This window comes from Ctenopharyngodon idella, chromosome 12 (assembly GCF_019924925.1).
Source record: "Ctenopharyngodon idella isolate HZGC_01 chromosome 12, HZGC01, whole genome shotgun sequence".
Taxonomy (NCBI): Eukaryota; Metazoa; Chordata; class Actinopteri; order Cypriniformes; family Xenocyprididae; genus Ctenopharyngodon; species Ctenopharyngodon idella.
The window spans coordinates 1,051,516-1,071,312 of record NC_067231.1 but is presented as its reverse complement, the minus strand read 5'-3'; the positions used below and the strand labels follow the sequence as shown (position 1 = coordinate 1,071,312).

The 19,797-nt window shown below is 38.3% G+C and overlaps 1 protein-coding gene across 1 annotated transcript; it reads right to left on the bottom strand.

Moving 5' to 3' along the window:
- Positions 1-1,068: 1,068 nt before the first annotated feature.
- On the bottom strand, positions 1,069-15,889 carry hs3st3l (heparan sulfate (glucosamine) 3-O-sulfotransferase 3-like). Its single transcript, XM_051914770.1, has 2 exons — positions 15,070-15,889; positions 1,069-2,831 (listed from the first exon to the last, which is right to left on the bottom strand). Exons 1-2 carry the CDS (start codon positions 15,471-15,473, stop codon positions 2,213-2,215), a joined length of 1,023 nt encoding a protein of 340 aa, XP_051770730.1. The 5' UTR covers positions 15,474-15,889; the 3' UTR covers positions 1,069-2,212.
- Between the last annotated feature and the right edge of the window lie 3,908 nt (positions 15,890-19,797).

Here is a 19,797-nt window from a genome sequence, read left to right as displayed (position 1 = left end):
GAAAACATAATCTGTTTTCAGGTGAAATGGATAAAAGAAAAAAAGACCTATCCTTCGTTACAGTCGGAATGGACAGACGAAATTGAATTTATGGAACGATCTGGATCTGCGGTTTGTTTTGTTTTTGTTTTTTTTTAACAACCGTGTTGCTTAAAATATTGGATGTGAAAGAAACCATTCAGCACCAGAAGCCGCATTAATGGTGAGTAGCGTCGTGTTTAATTTACTCTTATTTGTGTCAAGCATATTGATTTACCGTTTGATTAAACTATTAAATTAAATTAAAGGGTTAGTTCAGCCAAAAATGAAAATTCTGTCATTAATTACTCTCCCTCATGTCGTTCCACACCCGTAAGACCTTCGTTCATCTTCAGAACACAAATTAAGATATTTTTGATGAAATCCGAGAGGTTTATGACTCGTCCATAGACCGCAATATAATAAACACTTTCAAGGTCCAGAAAGACATCGTTAAAACAGTCATGTGACTGCAGTGGTTCAACCTTAATGTTATGAAGAGACGAGAATACTTTTTGTGCGCAAAAACAAAACAAAAATAACCACTTTATTCAACAATCTCTTCTCTTCTGTCATTCTCATACGTTGTTTACGTCCAGCGCTTCCAGGTTCTACGTCAGAACGACTCATTATTGGCCGGCTCCTGCGTCAGCATCACATGCATGCGTCGTGCTGATCACATGATCAGCTTTGGCCAATACTGAGCCGGCGTTCAGACGTAAACACGGAAGCTTCACTGCGTCACCTGTGTAAGATAATGACAGGGAAGAGAAGAGATTGTTGAATAAAGTCGTTATTTTTGTTTTGTTTTTGCGCACAAAAAGTATTCTTGTCTCTTCATAACATTAAGGTTGAACCACTGCAGTCACATGACTGTTTTAACGATGTCTTAATTTGTGTTCTGAAGATGAAGGAAGGTCTTACTGCTGTGGAACAACATGAGGGTGAGGAATTAATGACAGAATTTTCATTTTTGGGTGAACTAACCCTTTAAATCAAAAGTGACAGTAAATACATTTATAATGTAACAAAAGATTCTGTTTCAAGTAAATTCTATTCTTCAAAGAATCCTGAAAAATAAAATGTATGACGGTTTCCACAAAAATCTGAAGCAGCACAACTGTTTTTAACATTGATAATAATCATAAATGTTTCTTGAGCAGCAAATCATCATATTAGAATGATTTCTGAAGGATCATGTGACACTGAAGACTGGAGTAATGATGCTGAAAATTCAGCTTTGATCACAGGAATAAATTACACTTTACTATATATTCACATAGAAAACAGCTGATTTACATTGTAATAATATTTCACTGATTTTACTGTATTTTTGATCAAATAAACGCAGCTTTGGTGAGCAGAAGAGACTTCTTTCAAAATAGTAAAAAATTAAAAATCCATAATTATTCGGTTGTGTATCTTTTGCTCTTCTGGAAATAAATTTTAGCTAAGGTGTTTTCTTGTCATGAAACAATGAATCATTTTATTCAAGAGATATCAACCAATAATCACAAAGACAAAATAGTAAAGAAATATATTATTTTTGCATTAGTATATCTTAAAATGTATCCAATTTTTGGGATTAAACAGAAAAACAATTACACAGGAACTCAAAATAGTTTATTTGATTTCTAGTGGGCTGCATTTCAGACTAGTGCAAAATCATGCATGCAGAGGGAAAATTCAAAAGGACTGGCCTCATCTGCATATCGTCTACATTTGAACCAATTATCTGATCCATTGGATACAGAATGTGATTGTAGACCAGCCTTTACACAGATGTGCTACAATCTGTTCAGTGTAAATACTCCAACAATGACAAATCATGTCTAATGCTACACAGTTAACTCCTTTTGATATGGATGATCGATCAAACATGATTGAAGCTGTTGTTTGACTCGGCAACATAAAAAAGACATCAAAATGGCAAGAGCAGAAAAGTGCTACTTCAACCAATGATTTAAGGTCATTGCTATCAGTTCTCTCAAACTGAGCCACACCGACGGACGGTATGAAAGACTATTCTGACCCGAAGTGCTCAGGTCTCTGTTTACTGTATCTGGCAGACGCATTGATTTGAACAGCTATGGAGCCATCGACAAACCTAAGATATCGTGTTTCACTTCAATCACGATTCGTCTGCACTTCTTGCCAACATTGACCAAATAGGCACACAGATGTCCACAAAAGTTCATTGCCATCCGAAGTCCATGCCTGCCATTTGGTAGAACTTCAGGTTGTGTGGCTGGTAGAATTCCCTCAGTTTCTGAATGACCTCTGGGTCGATTTTAGGATGCTTTCTGCCTTTGGTTTTGCCCAGACAGTGGGGTTTGCTACTGCCTTCTGGCTTTTTGAGGCAAGGGAAGCCCTTGGTCTTGTTGAAGTAGAAGTGTTTATCCGTGATGATCCTCTGCAGGCCGAGGAAGTCCTGCACGCGGCCCAACTCACCCGCCGGGTCGCTGATCAGTCTCTCTCCATGGACGAAATGGATCTGCGAGAGCGGGAAGTAGGCCAGCCATCGCTCCAGGTGCCTGGCATACAGGCCGATGTACAGCGGGCTCCAGAGCGAGTCTATCTGTCCTGCCGATCGGTTCTTAAACGTCAGGCTCTCGAAGCTGGGAATGTCGGGGGTCTTTGAGATGATCTGGGTGTAGTCTGAAATGGCGCGGGTGATGGGGTCTCGCACCACCACTATCAGCTTGATGTCCCGCGACATGGCGTGGATGCGGCTCGGCGTCTCTGGGGTGACGAAGTATCTGGGTGTCTTCTCCATCACGATTTGCCCGTTGAGGGCTTTGGGCATCATGCTCCTAAAAGACAAGAGGAAGAGCAGGGATACTTGATTATAGAGCTGCACGATTAGTCATTAAAAGATGGCGATCTCGATTCAAACACACACAAGTACGATCATAGCGAACATTCAGATCTGCGTTCTGAGCCAGAGAGAGCCGTTGTCACGTATAGATATGAAACAGCTTCACAAACAGTCTATTCAACATCACAGTTTCTGTCTTACAATCACTCAAATTTTTACAGAAGTACTGGAAGAAAGGTTTATAGTCTGACCTTTTGAAAGTAATTTGAAAATTATATCGTTACACCAGTAGATGGTGACAAGTGACTGTTAAAAATGTATTTGTCATCAAATCATTCATTCAAGAGATTCGTTCAAAAACGCTTATTCATCCAGTAACGAAACAAGTGAAGTCTTTATGAGTGAGTCATTGAATCATTCATTCAAGAGATTCGTTCAAAAATGCTTATTCATCCAGTAATGAAACAAGTGAAGTCATCATGAGTGAGTCAGCGAATCATTCTTTCAAGAGATTTGTTCAAAAACGCTGATTCATCTAGTAATGAAGCAAGTGAAGTCTTTGAGTGCATTCCAAATGGGATATATCATCCTCCGAAGGGCACTTCGGAGTGAAAACAATCATGGCCGCCATATTGAAGGGTTGTTCCAAACCGAAGTGCTTGAAGTTCGAAAGAATTTCGAAGGGTACAACTGATGGACACTTCTGGCCCCCATGATCCTTTGCACAGGGAAACCATTAGAATTAGTTTGACTTGTGCAGGGGTAACGGTATCACCACTAATGAACATACAGTAAGGTAAAAATGTGGTGGACTCTTGGTAAACGAAATGAATACATTAGGCCAATAAAACGAACAAATAAATTTATTAAATATGCATGACAAAATGTGCATGAGAACAAAGAAATAATTTAGAACTGCATGGCATGAATTATGCATAGGCAAAATGTATCCATTTAAAACCAATTGCTTATGAAGTAATATCCACTGGACTTGGTGCGATAAACCTCTCACTCTGGAGGGTAAACCCTTTGAAGGGATTAGGGCACAGGGATGAGCCATTCTGAATGGAACGCAGGGTGAATGAGTGAGTCATCGAATCGTTCATTCAAGAGATTTGTTCAAAAACACTGATTCATCCAGTAATGAAACAAGTGAAGTCTTTATGAGTGAGTCATTGAATCATTCATTCAAGATATTTGTTCAAAAATGCTGATTCATCCACTAATGAAACAAGTGAAGTCTTTATTACTGAATCATCGAATCATTCATTTAAGAGATTTGTTTAAAAATGCTGATTCATCCAGTAATGAAACAAGTGAAGTCTTTATGAGTGAATAATTGAATCATTCATTCAAGAGATTTGTTCAAAAAAAATGCTGATTCATCCAGTAATGAAACAAGTGAAGTCTTTATGAGTGAGTCATCGAATCGTTCATTCAAGAGATTTTGTTTAAAAATGCTGATTCATCCAGTAATGAAACAAGTGAAGTCTTTATGAGTGAATAATTGAATCATTCATTCAAGAGATTTGTTCAAAAAAAAAAATGCTGATTCATCTAGTAATGAAACAAGTGAAGTCTTTATGAGTGAATAATTGAATCATTCATTCAAGAGATTCGTTCAAAAAAAAATGCTGATTCATCCAGTAATGAAACAAGTGAAGTCTTTATGAGTGAGTCATTGAATCATTCATTCAAGAGATTTGTTTAAAAATGCTGATTCATCCAGTAATGAAACAAGTGAAGTCTTTATGAGTGAATAATTGAATCATTCATTCAAGAGATTCGTTCAAAAAAAAATGCTGATTCATCCAGTAATGAAACAAGTGAAGTCTTTATGAGTGAGTCATTGAATCATTCATTCAAGAGATTTGTTTAAAAATGCTGATTCATCCAGTAATGAAACAAGTGAAGTCTTTATGAGTGAGTCATTAAATCATTCATTCAAGAGATTCGTTCAAAAATGCTGATTCATCCAGTAATGAAACAAGTGAAGTCTTTATGAGTGAGTCATCGAATCGTTCATTCAAGAGATTTTGTTTAAAAATGCTGATTCATCCAGTAATGAAACAAGTGAAGTCTTTATGAGTGAATAATTGAATCATTCATTCAAGAGATTCGTTCAAAAAAAAAATGCTGATTCATCCAGTAATGAAACAAGTGAAGTCTTTATGAGTGAGTCATTGAATCATTCATTCAAGAGATTTGTTTAAAAATGCTGATTCATCCAGTAATGAAACAAGTGAAGTCTTTATGAGTGAGTCACTGAATCATTCATTCAAGAGATTTGTTTAAAAATGCTGATTCATCCAGTAATGAAACAAGTGAAGTCTTTATGAGTGAGTCACTGAATCATTCATTCAAGAGATTTGTTTAAAAATGCTGATTCATCCAGTAATGAAACAAGTAAAGTCTTTATGAGTGAGTCATTGAGTGAGTGAGTCTCATATTGAGACTACATAAAGAACATAGACAAACCATATATTGTCATAATCTGGGTTTATTGGATTCTTGTTTCATCTGTCAAAGTAGTCAAAGCTGCAGTCAAAAAGTTGAAACCGTTTTCTGTAAGACGTATGAATAGAAACATGCTATAATTTCCAAGAGGAAGTTCCTCAATTATGACACAACAGCGCCCTCTGTCTACCCGGAGGAATGACACGTTATCAGAGAGAATTTCACAGCTGTATACATCCTAAATTAAACAAATGACAATTAAATTTGAAATAGTCACTTCAGACACCTACATACCAGGGTTATTATTGTTAACTAAAACTATACAAAATATTTTCATTACTTGGAATAAAACTACTAAAACTTTAACTACATTTAAAATGAAAACAGAAAATATGAAAATAAAGTCTCTGACCACTGAGTTCTTGATCACTTTAACATAAAATAAAAGTTGTGACATTTTCTGTGGTGTCTATATAAAAATAAAATCTAAAATATTAACAAAAACTATGCTATTAAAATAAATACTTCTGGTACTTTGGAACTGGAATCTGATTACCAACACAGAAAGTCATCAAGTAAAGTAGACTCGCTTTTCTTCCCTACCCCCATCAATCTTGCGTTTACACAGTTTTACTGAAGACCTGGACTGCGACTGCCAGCACAGTATTGATCATCCCGGCGTACCTGAGCTAATGAGGTGACATGCTTTCTGTCCCGGAGCAGATCGGCCCGGCCTCACGCTCCACTGTGTCTCTTATTGGCTGTAAATGAGGAGTCGGGCGGCTCCGAATGTGTATCAGTAATGCAGATGTGCAGCCGGCATCAATCACGCCGGGTTACATGGAAAAACAAATGGAATGCATGCGTGTCTTTCTCAGCGTTGGCAGATGGGACTCGTTTGTTTTAAATGGTTCATCGGCCCACCGACTTTAATGGTCCACCTGCACCCCACCTGCCTTTACAACATGAGCACATCTAATGTATGTTTGAGGGACGACAAGAACAATCCTTTCAGGCTTGGAAAGGTTAAATAGATTCTAACAATAGAAATGCAAAATGCCAGAACAGAGCAGCGGTCAAACACATGACAAAATGAAAATCAAAGAATGAGTTCAAATCAGTTAAAAAGGACATATTATGAAAATCTGACTTTTTCTGTTTAAGTGCAATATCAGGTCCCCGGTGCATCTACCAACCCAGAAAACATGAAAAAGGACAACCCAGTAACTTTATTTTGGCAAACCTTTCTCTGCAAGCATGAGAAAAAAACGAGCTGCTCAGAGTTCGCTCCCCTTGTGATGTAGGAAGAGGATCTTATTATAATATTACCACCCCTTAATCTGCACGTTTCCACCCACGGCGCCGCCATTTTGTTTTCGCAAGCGACAACGGTGTACCAGTCCTAACGCCATGGCAAAAGTTTGAGCAAAGCATGCTAACTGTTCTGTCGTTGCAGACGAGCACTGAACACTATTTACAGTCTCGTTAGCTTGGATAGCCTGAAGTTGACTCTGACAAGCTCGATTGCTAAAAAAGGAGCATTTCTGTCCGAGCGATATTTTGAAAAAATATTAGACCATTCATAGGATTTGATAGCAATCATAAACGTTAGCCTGGTGTGTACGGCTCTGTTTGACAAACAGGTAGCTATGAATAGTGGGCGTCCATACGGGTTTTGCACAAAAGATTAACATGACGGCACATACTAGTGGATGAGTTGAATCAACTCCACAGCAACTACATAAATTTATCCACTAACCATTCAGAAACGTCTAAAAGTTGTAACTTCTTCCTGAGTCTCTCCATCAGTGTCGACTCCGGTTTGAACAATGTAAGGATGAACACCGTCGTCATTTTGTCTGCGTGAGATTCTCCAGCTTTGTTGTTGTTGAGCAACCAAAGCGTGAGCTGTTAAAGCTCCGCCCTCTTCTGGAAAGGGGGCCGGGAGCAGCAGCTCATTTGCATTTAAAGGGACACACACACAAATGCTGTGTTTTGCTCACACCCAAATAGGGGCAAATTTGACAAGCTATAATAAATAATATGCGGTTGTTCTGCTAAGCTTCCTCCTTGTGTTCATTGTTTGGATTAATGATGAAAAACTGTTCTTGTTTGCTACTCTATTGTTGTGCGAGTTTCTGCAACCACCCGTGACAGTAGTACTGAGAAACACGCTGCATATGATTTAGGAGATGACAGAGACTTGCTGTCCGTCAGGCTGTTCAGATGATGTCACACTGAGAACAAGCCATATGATGCCTCTAGTGTCCTTCGCAGGAGACAGACTCAGATTGCTGTGCCAGCTCATATCAATACAGCGGCAATGCCAATCCCAGACCTCGCTGCATTGTCAATGACTTCATCTGAGAAAGCACTTAGCCTAAAGACTTCCCTGTTTACCTCTGCCTATTATGGGGCCAGCAAGTCTGTTAGGTCCCGCCATTAATTATTCACTCGCTTCAAGTGATGCGAGCGGTTCGTATACTTGCGTGTCCGCAGAGATTTTATCCTCCTGCTAATGCAAGGATTTCTGATGTCCACTGGCTATTCAACTTTTACGGGATACAGAGGAATGTGTTCAATAACACTGAATATGGGTCAATATTTTTTAGTCGATTTAAAAACGGATTAAAAATGCAATTCATATAAACATGTCAAAGTGATACAACATCCTAATGACAAAAATGCCTCATTAAAAGAATGAAATGCTTTGAAAGAAACCTTATTAAGTAGTTTGGCACCCTTTATTATTATTTCATAGAGAAAAAAATTACCAGTGCAAATTAAATAACTGAAAAACATTTAGTCCAGAGGAAATGATGTGTCACGGTCTCTTTAAATATCAGATCACATGATGTCTTATGACGACAAGGCAAGGTTAGTTCAGAATCAGAGTGTAAAATGTCGTCATCTGGTCAAAATCAATATTTACACTCTAAAAAATACTGGGTTAAAAACAACCCAAGTTGGGTTGAAAATGGACAAACCCATTGATTGGGATGTTTTAACCCAGCGATTGGGCTGTTTTAACCCAGCAATTGGGCTGTTTTAACCCAGCGATTGGGTTGATTTAACCCAGTGATTGGGCTGTTTTAACCCAGCGATTGGGTTAAATGTTTTCCCAACCTGCTGGGTAGTTTTATTTAACTCAACTATTGTTTAAAAATTACTGTATATCTTGCTTAAAATGAACCCAAAGTATGTTAATATGTTAAATAAATGAACATTTATTAATAAGTTTAATGATTATAATAATTAAACAATGAATATTTATTAAATTGCTTATTAATAAATGTTCACCTTTTGATTATTATTGTTGCCTCTAGTAATTATGTGTCTGATTTTTAATTTCCAACATATTTTGGGTTCATTTTAAGCCAGACATATAGTCATTTTTAAACAATAGTTGAGTTAAATAAAACCGCCCAGCACATTGGGCAAACATTTAACCCAACCGCTGGGTTAAAACAACCCACTCGCTTTTTATCCCAGCATTTTTTTAGTAATTGATAATTTATGCTATTTTTTTAAAAATATGTTTATAAATGTATCTATAATACTATAAATGTAATTAGCCTGTGAGATGAAGTCAGTTATTCAGTTTATATTGAATAGCCAATATATGTTTGCTTATGAGAATTTGCGTTAAACTCAAAAAGCCCGGGACTTTGTTTGTACAATGTTTACAGAACACAAAGATCAATCTAAGTGATATGGATTGTGTGTACGCTTTGAAGCGGCTTCATTGTTTCGCACATTGCTCTGTGTTGTCCAATCCCAGCAGTCCACAGGAGCCGCTGGATAGGTCTCCTCTAATTGAGGCTGCATTTGGCCGGGCCTCTCTGAGGTACACTGAATAAACCAAATGGTGCCGTGGGTATTGATCGTGATGGGGGTATGGTAATGTGGGTCTCAGCTGCTGTGGGTGGCAGGTGGAGTTTGTAGATGGGCCTCATCAGCAGCTCGCTGCGCACAAACAGATGTGAGGCAATTACCCTGTCTTCTGTCCAGCTACAGCGATGGATGTGATAAGAATTTTCTCATTCCAATGAAGCTCTTTAATGGGATGATAAAGCCTTTGTTTTTCATTTTTAGAAACGCTGACTTACAAATAAACACCTCTCACACACCTGGACGCTGGAAGACAGTGGAATTGAAATGTCCCACATTGACATGGCGTGTAGTCTTTATGAGCAAAATTTTGGTATGTGTATATATATAGAGAGAGAGAGAGACCACTGTCTCAACTGTTTTCAACATTGATAATAATCATAAATGTTTCTTGAGCAGCAAATCATCATATTAGAATGATTTCTGAAGGATCATGTGACACTGAAGACTGGAGTAATGATGCTGAAAATTCAGCTTTGATCACAGGAATAAATTACACTTTACTATATATTCACATAGAAAACAGCTTATATAAATCAAATTAAATGTGTTTTGAAAATCTAAAATGCAGAAAGTTTTCTGTGATGGGTAGATTTAGGGGTAGGGTTAGTGTAAGGGGAGAGAATATACAGATTGTACAGTATAAGAGTCCCCACATAAATACCGAAACTGAGTGTGTGTGTGTGTGTGTGTGTGTGTGTGTGTGTTTGGGCCCAACCATCCGTTTCTTTGCATATAGAGGCCATTAAAGAGTCAGTCAGTTGTAACTGTGCCCTGTCCACTTCCCAGAAACATCCATCATCAAGGGCCTCAGACGCCAGATCCCCATTCCCACTCCCCTGAGGGGCCTAATGAGAGCTGAATTACCAATGGACCATTGAGCCTTATGTTGATTTCATAAAGTACTGTACACTTATGCCAATACAGACACCTAGCCAAAATAAACAAAAGTTTCTCACCAGGCTTCTGCATTCTGCCATCGAGCGTCATTTTCACACAATATTATATATAATATTTGACATTCAGATCTGGCTCTTCTAGCATGAATCATGTTATTTTGTTAGTTTAGTTTAATTCCTTTAAAGTCTCTTATATTCCTCTATTAATATCATCATCCTATTCAGCAGCACTATTTTGATGAGTCCATGCCCTTGTGAAGTAGATGCACTACTCATATTGACAGAGCGTTAATAATTAATGGCCTCAAAAAAGCTCCTCTCGGGACAAGCCCATGAATCGCTATAAAAGCATGTCTCATTTCTGCATTACATGGACAGGAATGCTCACAAACGTCTCTATGATTAGCAATGCAATTACGTTTTTGGCGTCTAAACATATGCACGTTAAAAAAGCAATCCCTCTCGCCAAAATCAAGATTTGGCTTTGAATCCAAGGGTTTGAATTTAAATGCCCATTTTAATGAGCTCTCCATGCAAATGAATTCTCATAATGTGATGACATCAGATGCAACACCAACGAACCAAATTACAGCGAGTGACACAGCATTACTGCCATTACTTAATTCCTGAAGGACTGAAGAGAATAATACACTGCTTATATTCCCGCATGGTTCCAGGAAAACCAGGAATCTGCGATTTCTCTAAAAAATGCTGGGTTAAAACAACCCAATCGCATTTGCTGGGTTAAAACAACCCAAATGCTGGATTAAAATGACCCAATCGCTGGGTTAAATCAACCCAATCACAGGGTTAAAATGACCTTCTCGCTGATTTAAAATGACCCACTCCCTGGTTTAAAGCAACCCAATCGCTGGATAAAAATGACCCACTCCCTGGGTTAAAGCAACCCAATCGCTGGATAAAAATGACCCACTCCCTGGGTTAAAGCAACCCAATCGCTGGGTTAAAAATGACCCAATCGCTGGGTTAAAACGACCCAATCGCTGGGTTAAAACGACCCAATCGCTGGGTTAAAAATGACCCAATTGCTGGGTTAAAACAACCCAATTGCTGGGTTAAAACGACCCAATAGCTAGGTTAAAATGACCCATTTGCTAGGTTAAAATGACCCAATCACTGGGTTAAAACAACCTAATCACTGGATTTGTCCGTTTTCAACCCAACTTGGGTCATTTTTAACCTAGCATTTTTAGAGTGTAGAGTTGGCTCGCCTGTCCTTCCAGTAGTTCTGAATCAATATATTGATGTTTTTCAGACTGCAAAAACTGCAAATGTGTGTTTCAAAGTCTCACAAGCACACAGAGGACCTCAAATATTTTTCTGTTTCGCCCTCATTGACAAAGAGGATCTATCTCGTGCACTATTGAGGGTGACTTACACCAAATAGATTTCTTTAAAGGAAAGTGACAGTATTGGCGTTTGAAACATGAACTCGGAGCCTCAGCAGAATAAAACCTCTTGCTAATTGTAACTGAATCTCAAGCTAACTGGTTTAATGCCAGCGTGAAGTGAAGGTCAAGCACGGGCGCCAATCAGTCGTACTGTAGAAACACTATAAGGACAAAACTCCATCTCTCACCTCCTCAGCCTTGTTCCAGATCTTATCTGTGCTTTACTGCCATTTGTTTTCTGTAAGATCTGAATTGAGATTGCCAAACCACCCCCCACGCACCCCTACAGATTTAATCTTCGCTTGATAACAAGATTAATGACCGGTCCATTCCATTAGACCTGTATACTTCAGCGCGGACAGATTCCAGGATCTGTGTTTGGCTGGTTGTCTATAGGTCCTCTGACCATATGAAGTCCCTGGCTCAGATCATTATGCTTGGTGGAAAATGTGACTCGGGTTAAAGATCAATTGAAGGGTCTCGCAATAATGTCAAGTGGCCCGTCATGCTGTGAGGTCCATCTGGTCTCGGCAAGATGACAGTCTGCCGCTCTCGGCTCCTCTGAGCAGAACACTGGGGATTCATGTGCCAACACGCAAACACAAAGGAATATCAACGCAATATGCTTACAGGCAAACGCCTCGCATGACAACCGTAGAAGCGTTCGTTTCAAGAGCATTTTCAGGCCAATTAATGTGGCCGTGGACACTAAGCGAGCCAATTCTGAATTGACAAAACAATCAATCAGCTGTTTAGTAATTGAGTTTTGTCAACTCTCTGAGCAGTTCAAAGGCAGCGTGACGAACCATAAAATTGAACGGCGAGACTTATTGGGGATACGGACAGAATCTCCGATGGGCTTGTTGATCAAACTGTCACTCTGTTTTCTTGACAAACAAATGAATAAATAATTGACAGACTAAAGTCCCTATCTGCCAAATTTGTCAATCCCTCTGAGATAATTCAGCCTGTTCTAATGAAGCCGACATATTTCAAAAAGCAGCTCAAACAAACAATCGGCACACAAGTGTTCTCAATATAAAGCAACATCTGGCAACAGCTCCAGAGATGATTAACACTGCCAACTTACATCCAGCCCCACTTCAGTGGATTGCAATAGCCAGATGGCATAATTTTTCTCACTCAAACCTTTGTTATATTGATACCGCGCCTCATCAAATAATACACTTATGCTCATCAAAAACAGACTTTTGGGAGTGGGTTGTATTGAGGTCACGCAGTGGTGAAATTCGTACTTTAGGACAGTAACGTAAGCTCTGATCCGTTCATGCAAATGTGCCGGTGACTTTACAATGCCTACATTTATATAAAGGAATGTACTGAAACGCAAGCTATTTATCTGAGAAGAAATGCTGCATGGAAAGTTGCATAATTGTTTAGGAAAGTATAAGTACACTGTAAACAAATTTGTGACTTTGTATTATATAATTGGCTACCAGTTGCTGTACTTACACTGTAAGTTTTACTGTTGCAATAGCAATATTACATTCTGAAAATGCTGGGTTAAAAATAACCCAAGTTGGGTTGAAAATGGACAAACCCAGAATTTGGGTTGATTCAACCCAGCGATTGAGTTGTTTTAACCCAGCGATTAGGATGTTTTAACCCAGCGATTGGGATGTTTTAACCCAGCGATTGGGTTGTTTTAACCCAGCGATTGGGATGTTTTAACCCAGTAATTGGGATGTTTTAAACCAGCGATTGGGATGTTTTAAACCAGCGATTGGGATGTTTTAAACCAGCGATTGGGATGTTTTAAACCAGCGATTGGGATGTTTTAAACCAGCGATTGGGATGTTTTAACCCAGCAATTGGGATGTTTTAACCCAGCGATGTTTTAACCCAGCGATTGGGATGTTTTAACCCAGCGATTGGGATGTTTTAACCCAGCGATTGGGATGTTTTAACCCAGCGATTGGGATGTTTTAACCCAGCAATTGGGATGTTTTAACCCAGCGATGTTTTAACCCAGCGATTGGGATGTTTTAACCCAGCAATTGGGATGTTTTAAACCAGCAATTGGGATGTTTTAAACCAGCGATTGGGATGTTTTAACCCAGCGATTGGGATGTTTTAAACCAGCGATTGGGATGTTTTAACCCAGCGGTTGTGATGTTTTAACCCAGCGATTGGGTTGTTTTAACCCAGCAATTGGTTAAATGTGATTGGGTTCAATTTAACCCAGCGATTGGGATGTTTTAACCCAGCGATTGGGATGTTTTAACCCAGCGATTGGGATGTTTTAACCCAGCGATTGGGTTGTTTTAACCCAGCGATTGGGTTAAATGTGACTGGGTTAAATTTAACCCAGCGATTGTGATGTTTTAACCCAGCAATTGGGTTAAATGTGATTGGGTTAAATTTAACCCAACTATTGTTTTAACCCAGCGATTGGGATGTTTTAACCCAGCGATTGGGTTGTTTTAACCCAGTGATTGGGATGTTTTAACCCAGAGGCTGGGTTGTTTTAACCCAGTGATTGGGTTAAATGTGATTGGGTTAAATTTAACCCAACTATTGTTTTAACCCAGCGATTGGGATGTTTTAACCCAGCGATTGGGATGTTTTAACCCAGTGATTGGGATGTTTTAACCCAGAGGCTGGGTTGTTTTAACCCAGTGATTGGGTTAAATGTGATTGGGTTAAATTTAACTCAACTATTGTTTAAAAATTACTGTATTGCTTGCTTAAAATGCACCCAAAGTATGTTGAAAATTAACATTGATTAATATGTTTAATAAATTAACATTTATTATTAAGTTTAAAGAATAATAAACAATAAACATTTATTAAATTGCTTATTATTAAATGTTCACCTTTTGATTATTATTGTTGCCTCTAGTAATTATGTGTCTGATTTTAATTTCCAACCTATTTTGGGTTCATTTTAAGCCAGACATATAGTAATTTTTAAAAAATAGTTGGGTTAAATAAAACTGCCCAGCACATTGGGTCAAACATTTAACCCAACTGCTGGGTTAAAACAACCCAGTCACTGGGTTAAAACAACACAATTTCTAGATTTTCAACCCAACTTGGGTTTTTTTTAACCCAGCATTTTAGAGCATATGATGTCCACTGTCCAAGGAACTTAAGCTCCCAGCATGTGCTGGCTTATTTTGCTCTTGCCATTGTTGTCCTGTTAATGGTTCTTTATTGGTCTCAATGGTTCACTTAAAGAACCTTTAACATCCATAGAATCTTTCCATCACACAAAAGGTTCTTTAAAGTGGAAAAGGGTTCTTTTAGATTATTAAAATGTTCTTCATACTTTCTTTCAAGGTTCTTTATGAAACTCAAAATGGTTCTTCTACGGCATTTGCTGTGAAAAAACACTTTTGGAACCTTTATTTTTAAGAGTGTAATTTCATTTTTGGTTTTACTGTCCCTTTAAGAGCTTATTTTCTCCATGCATCACCTGCTCTAAATTTAAGTCCGTATACCATATTATAGTTGCATGCATTAATATTAATACAACTTTTTAACAAAAGCAGCAGCAACGTGCACTTCCAACCTATTCAAATGTCAAGCGCGTCCCCTGTGTCATTATTACCTGTACCAGCTGAGTCCACGCGCGTAGTGCCTGTCAAAGAAATGCGGTTCTGACCCGAGAGCGCGGATGTCCGGATGAAGCCGCAGGAACTCCAGGAGCGCGCGCGTGCCTCCCTTCTTTACTCCGATGATAAGCGCGTGCGGGAGTCGCCTGGTCGCGGTCCAGTCTTTCCCTGAGCTGTTGGCATCCACGCTATCTTCTCCCAGAGAGTCAGGCGCAATTAGCACGGTCTTATTATTATACCATCCCATCGGTGAGTTCTGTGAACTGTCCGCCGAGTCCGACTCGCAGCGTCCCAGCAGAAGGTAGAGGATCGAGACGCATACGATGCTGAAGGAAAACATGACGGCTAGTTTTTGCAAGAGTTTCCGCAGGTCCAGAGGCGCGTTGGTAAAAGTTGCCATCCCTTTGAGGACGCTCTATGGACGGCCATTCTCTTCAGGACTTTATTCGTTTCACTTTGACCAGCTGGAAGCCACACTGGCGAATGACAGCGCGCGCGTCCCGCAGCGGTGCCGAAGACATCGCGCCTCCCGGTTCTCATTCCTTGAGTGAATGTGCTGTGCGGAGTTTCATTGTCTCAGGGAGACACTCGTATTTCCATGCTTGACGCGGATAGAAGAAAACAGAGGTTGTAATATCCGTGCAGGAGCGCGTGGACGCGACTGTCCCGGGAGGATCGCTGTCCTGAAGCTGCTCTCATTCATTCATGAAAGTGCGCGCGGAGCTTCAGCTGTCTTTGATTGGAGGCTGACGGATGAAGGCGGGTTTAATGCTGCTCTACTGATACATAAGATGAGCTGGAGCTGTTGGCGGGGTGAAAAATGCCATGCATCATTTTTTCATCATTTGGCCATGGTGATGCACATTAAACTCTCCTTATAATAATAATAATTAAAAATAATTGTACACTCTAACTCAACTATTTGAGTAAAAATTACTGTATTTCTTGCTTAAAATTAACCCAAAATAGGTTGGAAATGAACATTTATTAATATGTTGAATGAATTAACATTTATTAATAATGAATAATAATTAAACAATAAACATGTATTAAATTGCTTATTAATAAATGTTCACCTTTTGATTATTATTGTTGCCTCTAGTAATTATGTGTCTGATTTTTTTTATTTCCAAACTATTTTGGGTTCATTTTAAGCCAGACATATAGTCATTTTTAAACAATATGGGTTAAATAAAACTGCCCAGCATGTTGGTCAAACATTTAACCCAACCACTGTGTTAAAACAACCCAATCACTAAGTTTGTCCATTTTCAACCCAACTTGGGTTGTTTTTAACCCAGCATTTTTTTGATGTCCACTGTCCATGCAAGGAACTTAAACTCCCAGCATGCAATGCATGAATAAATTATGCAGTTGCATTTTTAAAACCCAGAAATTAAAAATCAGACACATAATTACTAGAGGCAAGAATAATAATCAAAAGGTGAACATTTATAAATAAACAATTTAATACATGTTTATTGTTTAATTATTATTCATTAAACTTTTTAAAAAATGTTAGTTTCCAACATACTTTGGGTTCATTTTAAGCAAGAAATACAGTAATGTTTAAACAATAGTTGAGATAAATTCAAACATTTAACCCAATCACTGGGTTAAAACAACCCAATCATTGGGTTAAAATAATTCACTCGCTGGGTTAAAACATTCCACTCGATGGGTTAAAACAACCCAATCACTGGGTTAAAATAATCCACTCGCTGGGTTAAAACAGCTAAATCACTGGGTTATAACAACGCAATCGATGGGTTAAAACAACCCAATCATTGGGTTAAAATAATTCACTCGCTGGGTTAAAACATTCCACTCGATGGGTTAAAACAACCCAATCACTGGGTTAAAATAATCCACTCGCTGGGTTAAAACAGCTAAATCACTGGGTTATAACAACGCAATCGATGGGTTAAAACAACCCAATCATTGGGTTAAAATAATTCACTCGCTGGGTTAAAACATTCCACTCGATGGGTTAAAACAACCCAATCACTGGGTTAAAATAATCCACTCGCTGGGTTAAAACAGCTAAATCACTGGGTTATAACAACGCAATCGATGGGTTAAAACAACCCAATCATTGGGTTAAAATAATTCACTCGCTGGGTTAAAACAGCTAAATCACTGGGTTATAACAACCCAATCATTGGGTTAAAATAATTCACTCGCTGGGTTAAAACAGCTAAATCACTGGGTTAAAACAACCCAATCATTGGGTTAAAATAATTCACTCGCTGGGTTAAAACAGCTAAATCACTGGGTTATAACAACGCAATCGATGGGTTAAAACAACCCAATCATTGGGTTAAAATAATTCACTCGCTGGGTTAAAACAGCTAAATCACTGGGTTATAACAACCCAATCATTGGGTTAAAATAATTCACTCGCTGGGTTAAAACAGCTAAATCACTGGGTTATAACAACGCAATCGATGGGTTAAAACAACCCAATCATTGGGTTAAAATAATTCACTCGCTGGGTTAAAACAGCTAAATCACTGGGTTATAACAACCCAATCATTGGGATAAAATAATTCACTCGATGGGTTAAAACAATCCACTCGCTGGGTTATAACAACTCAATTGCTGGGTTAAAACAACCCAATCACTGAGTTAAAACATTTCACTCGATGGGTTAAAACAATTCAATCGCTGAGTCAAAACAACATAATCGCTGGGTTAAAACTACCCAATCGCTGGGTTTGTCCATTTTTAACCCAACTGGGGTTGTTTTTAACCCAGCATTTTTTTGATGTCCACTGTCCATGCAAGGAACTTAAACTCCCAGCATGCAATGCATGAATAAATTATGCAGTTGCATTTTTAAAACCCAGAAATTAAAAATCAGACACATAATTACTAGAGGCAAGAATAATAATCAAAAGGTGAACATTTATAAATAAACAATTTAATACATGTTTATTGTTTAATTATTATTCATTAAACTTTTTAAAAAATGTTAGTTTCCAACATACTTTGGGTTCATTTTAAGCAAGAAATACAGTAATGTTTAAACAATAGTTGAGATAAATTCAAACATTTAACCCAATCACTGGGTTAAAACAACCCAATCATTGGGTTAAAATAATTCACTCGCTGGGTTAAAACATTCCACTCGATGGGTTAAAACAACCCAATCACTGGGTTAAAATAATCCACTCGCTGGGTTAAAACAGCTAAATCACTGGGTTATAACAACGCAATCGATGGGTTAAAACAACCCAATCATTGGGTTAAAATAATTCACTCGCTGGGTTAAAACATTCCACTCGATGGGTTAAAACAACCCAATCACTGGGTTAAAATAATCCACTCGCTGGGTTAAAACAGCTAAATCACTGGGTTATAACAACGCAATCGATGGGTTAAAACAACCCAATCATTGGGTTAAAATAATTCACTCGCTGGGTTAAAACATTCCACTCGATGGGTTAAAACAACCCAATCACTGGGTTAAAATAATCCACTCGCTGGGTTAAAACAGCTAAATCACTGGGTTATAACAACGCAATCGATGGGTTAAAACAACCCAATCATTGGGTTAAAATAATTCACTCGCTGGGTTAAAACAGCTAAATCACTGGGTTATAACAACCCAATCATTGGGTTAAAATAATTCACTCGCTGGGTTAAAACAGCTAAATCACTGGGTTAAAACAACCCAATCATTGGGTTAAAATAATTCACTCGCTGGGTTAAAACAGCTAAATCACTGGGTTATAACAACGCAATCGATGGGTTAAAACAACCCAATCATTGGGTTAAAATAATTCACTCGCTGGGTTAAAACAGCTAAATCACTGGGTTATAACAACGCAATCGATGGGTTAAAACAACCCAATCATTGGGTTAAAATAATTCACTCGCTGGGTTAAAACAGCTAAATCACTGGGTTATAACAACCCAATCATTGGGATAAAATAATTCACTCGATGGGTTAAAACAATCCACTCGCTGGGTTATAACAACTCAATTGCTGGGTTAAAACAACCCAATCACTGAGTTAAAACATTTCACTCGATGGGTTAAAACAATTCAATCGCTGAGTCAAAACAACATAATCGCTGGGTTAAAACTACCCAATCGCTGGGTTTGTCCATTTTTAACCCAACTGGGGTTGTTTTTAACCCAGCATTTTTTTTAGTTTGTTCCCCCTCTAAAAAATTGGAAAACCGACAACTCAAAAATGAAAATGTTATATTGTAATAGCCCAGAGTCCCACTCAACAATGACAAAACACATTTCTTTTAAACTTTAATGTTTAATATCAACTTGATAAACATCATAACAGTAATCCAGAAATAATCAAATAATCAAAAATAAAATTATGCATACAGTGATGATGATGAAATGTATCTATGTCACTCACACTGTACACAATTTTATGCATATATAAACCAAAAAAAAAAAACAAGCCCTTGTGATATTCTTCAAATGATGAATGGAAATCATAAGGATTGGAACAACATGAGTAGGCTTAAATATCGACTATATATGTATTCATTTTTGAATTAACAATTTCTGTAAGAAGCAAAAATGGCATTGAAGAATAGAGTCCCTCAAACATGAACCCCTCAGATCTGCAATGAAGCAAAGGCCTGGTTTCGTGACCCTCGATCAGACGCTTAAGCATCTTTGTAAGCGTTTCAAGATGTAAGGCAGGGTGTTCTTGATCTCATAATTGGTTTGGCATGTAGTCCAGTTATCAG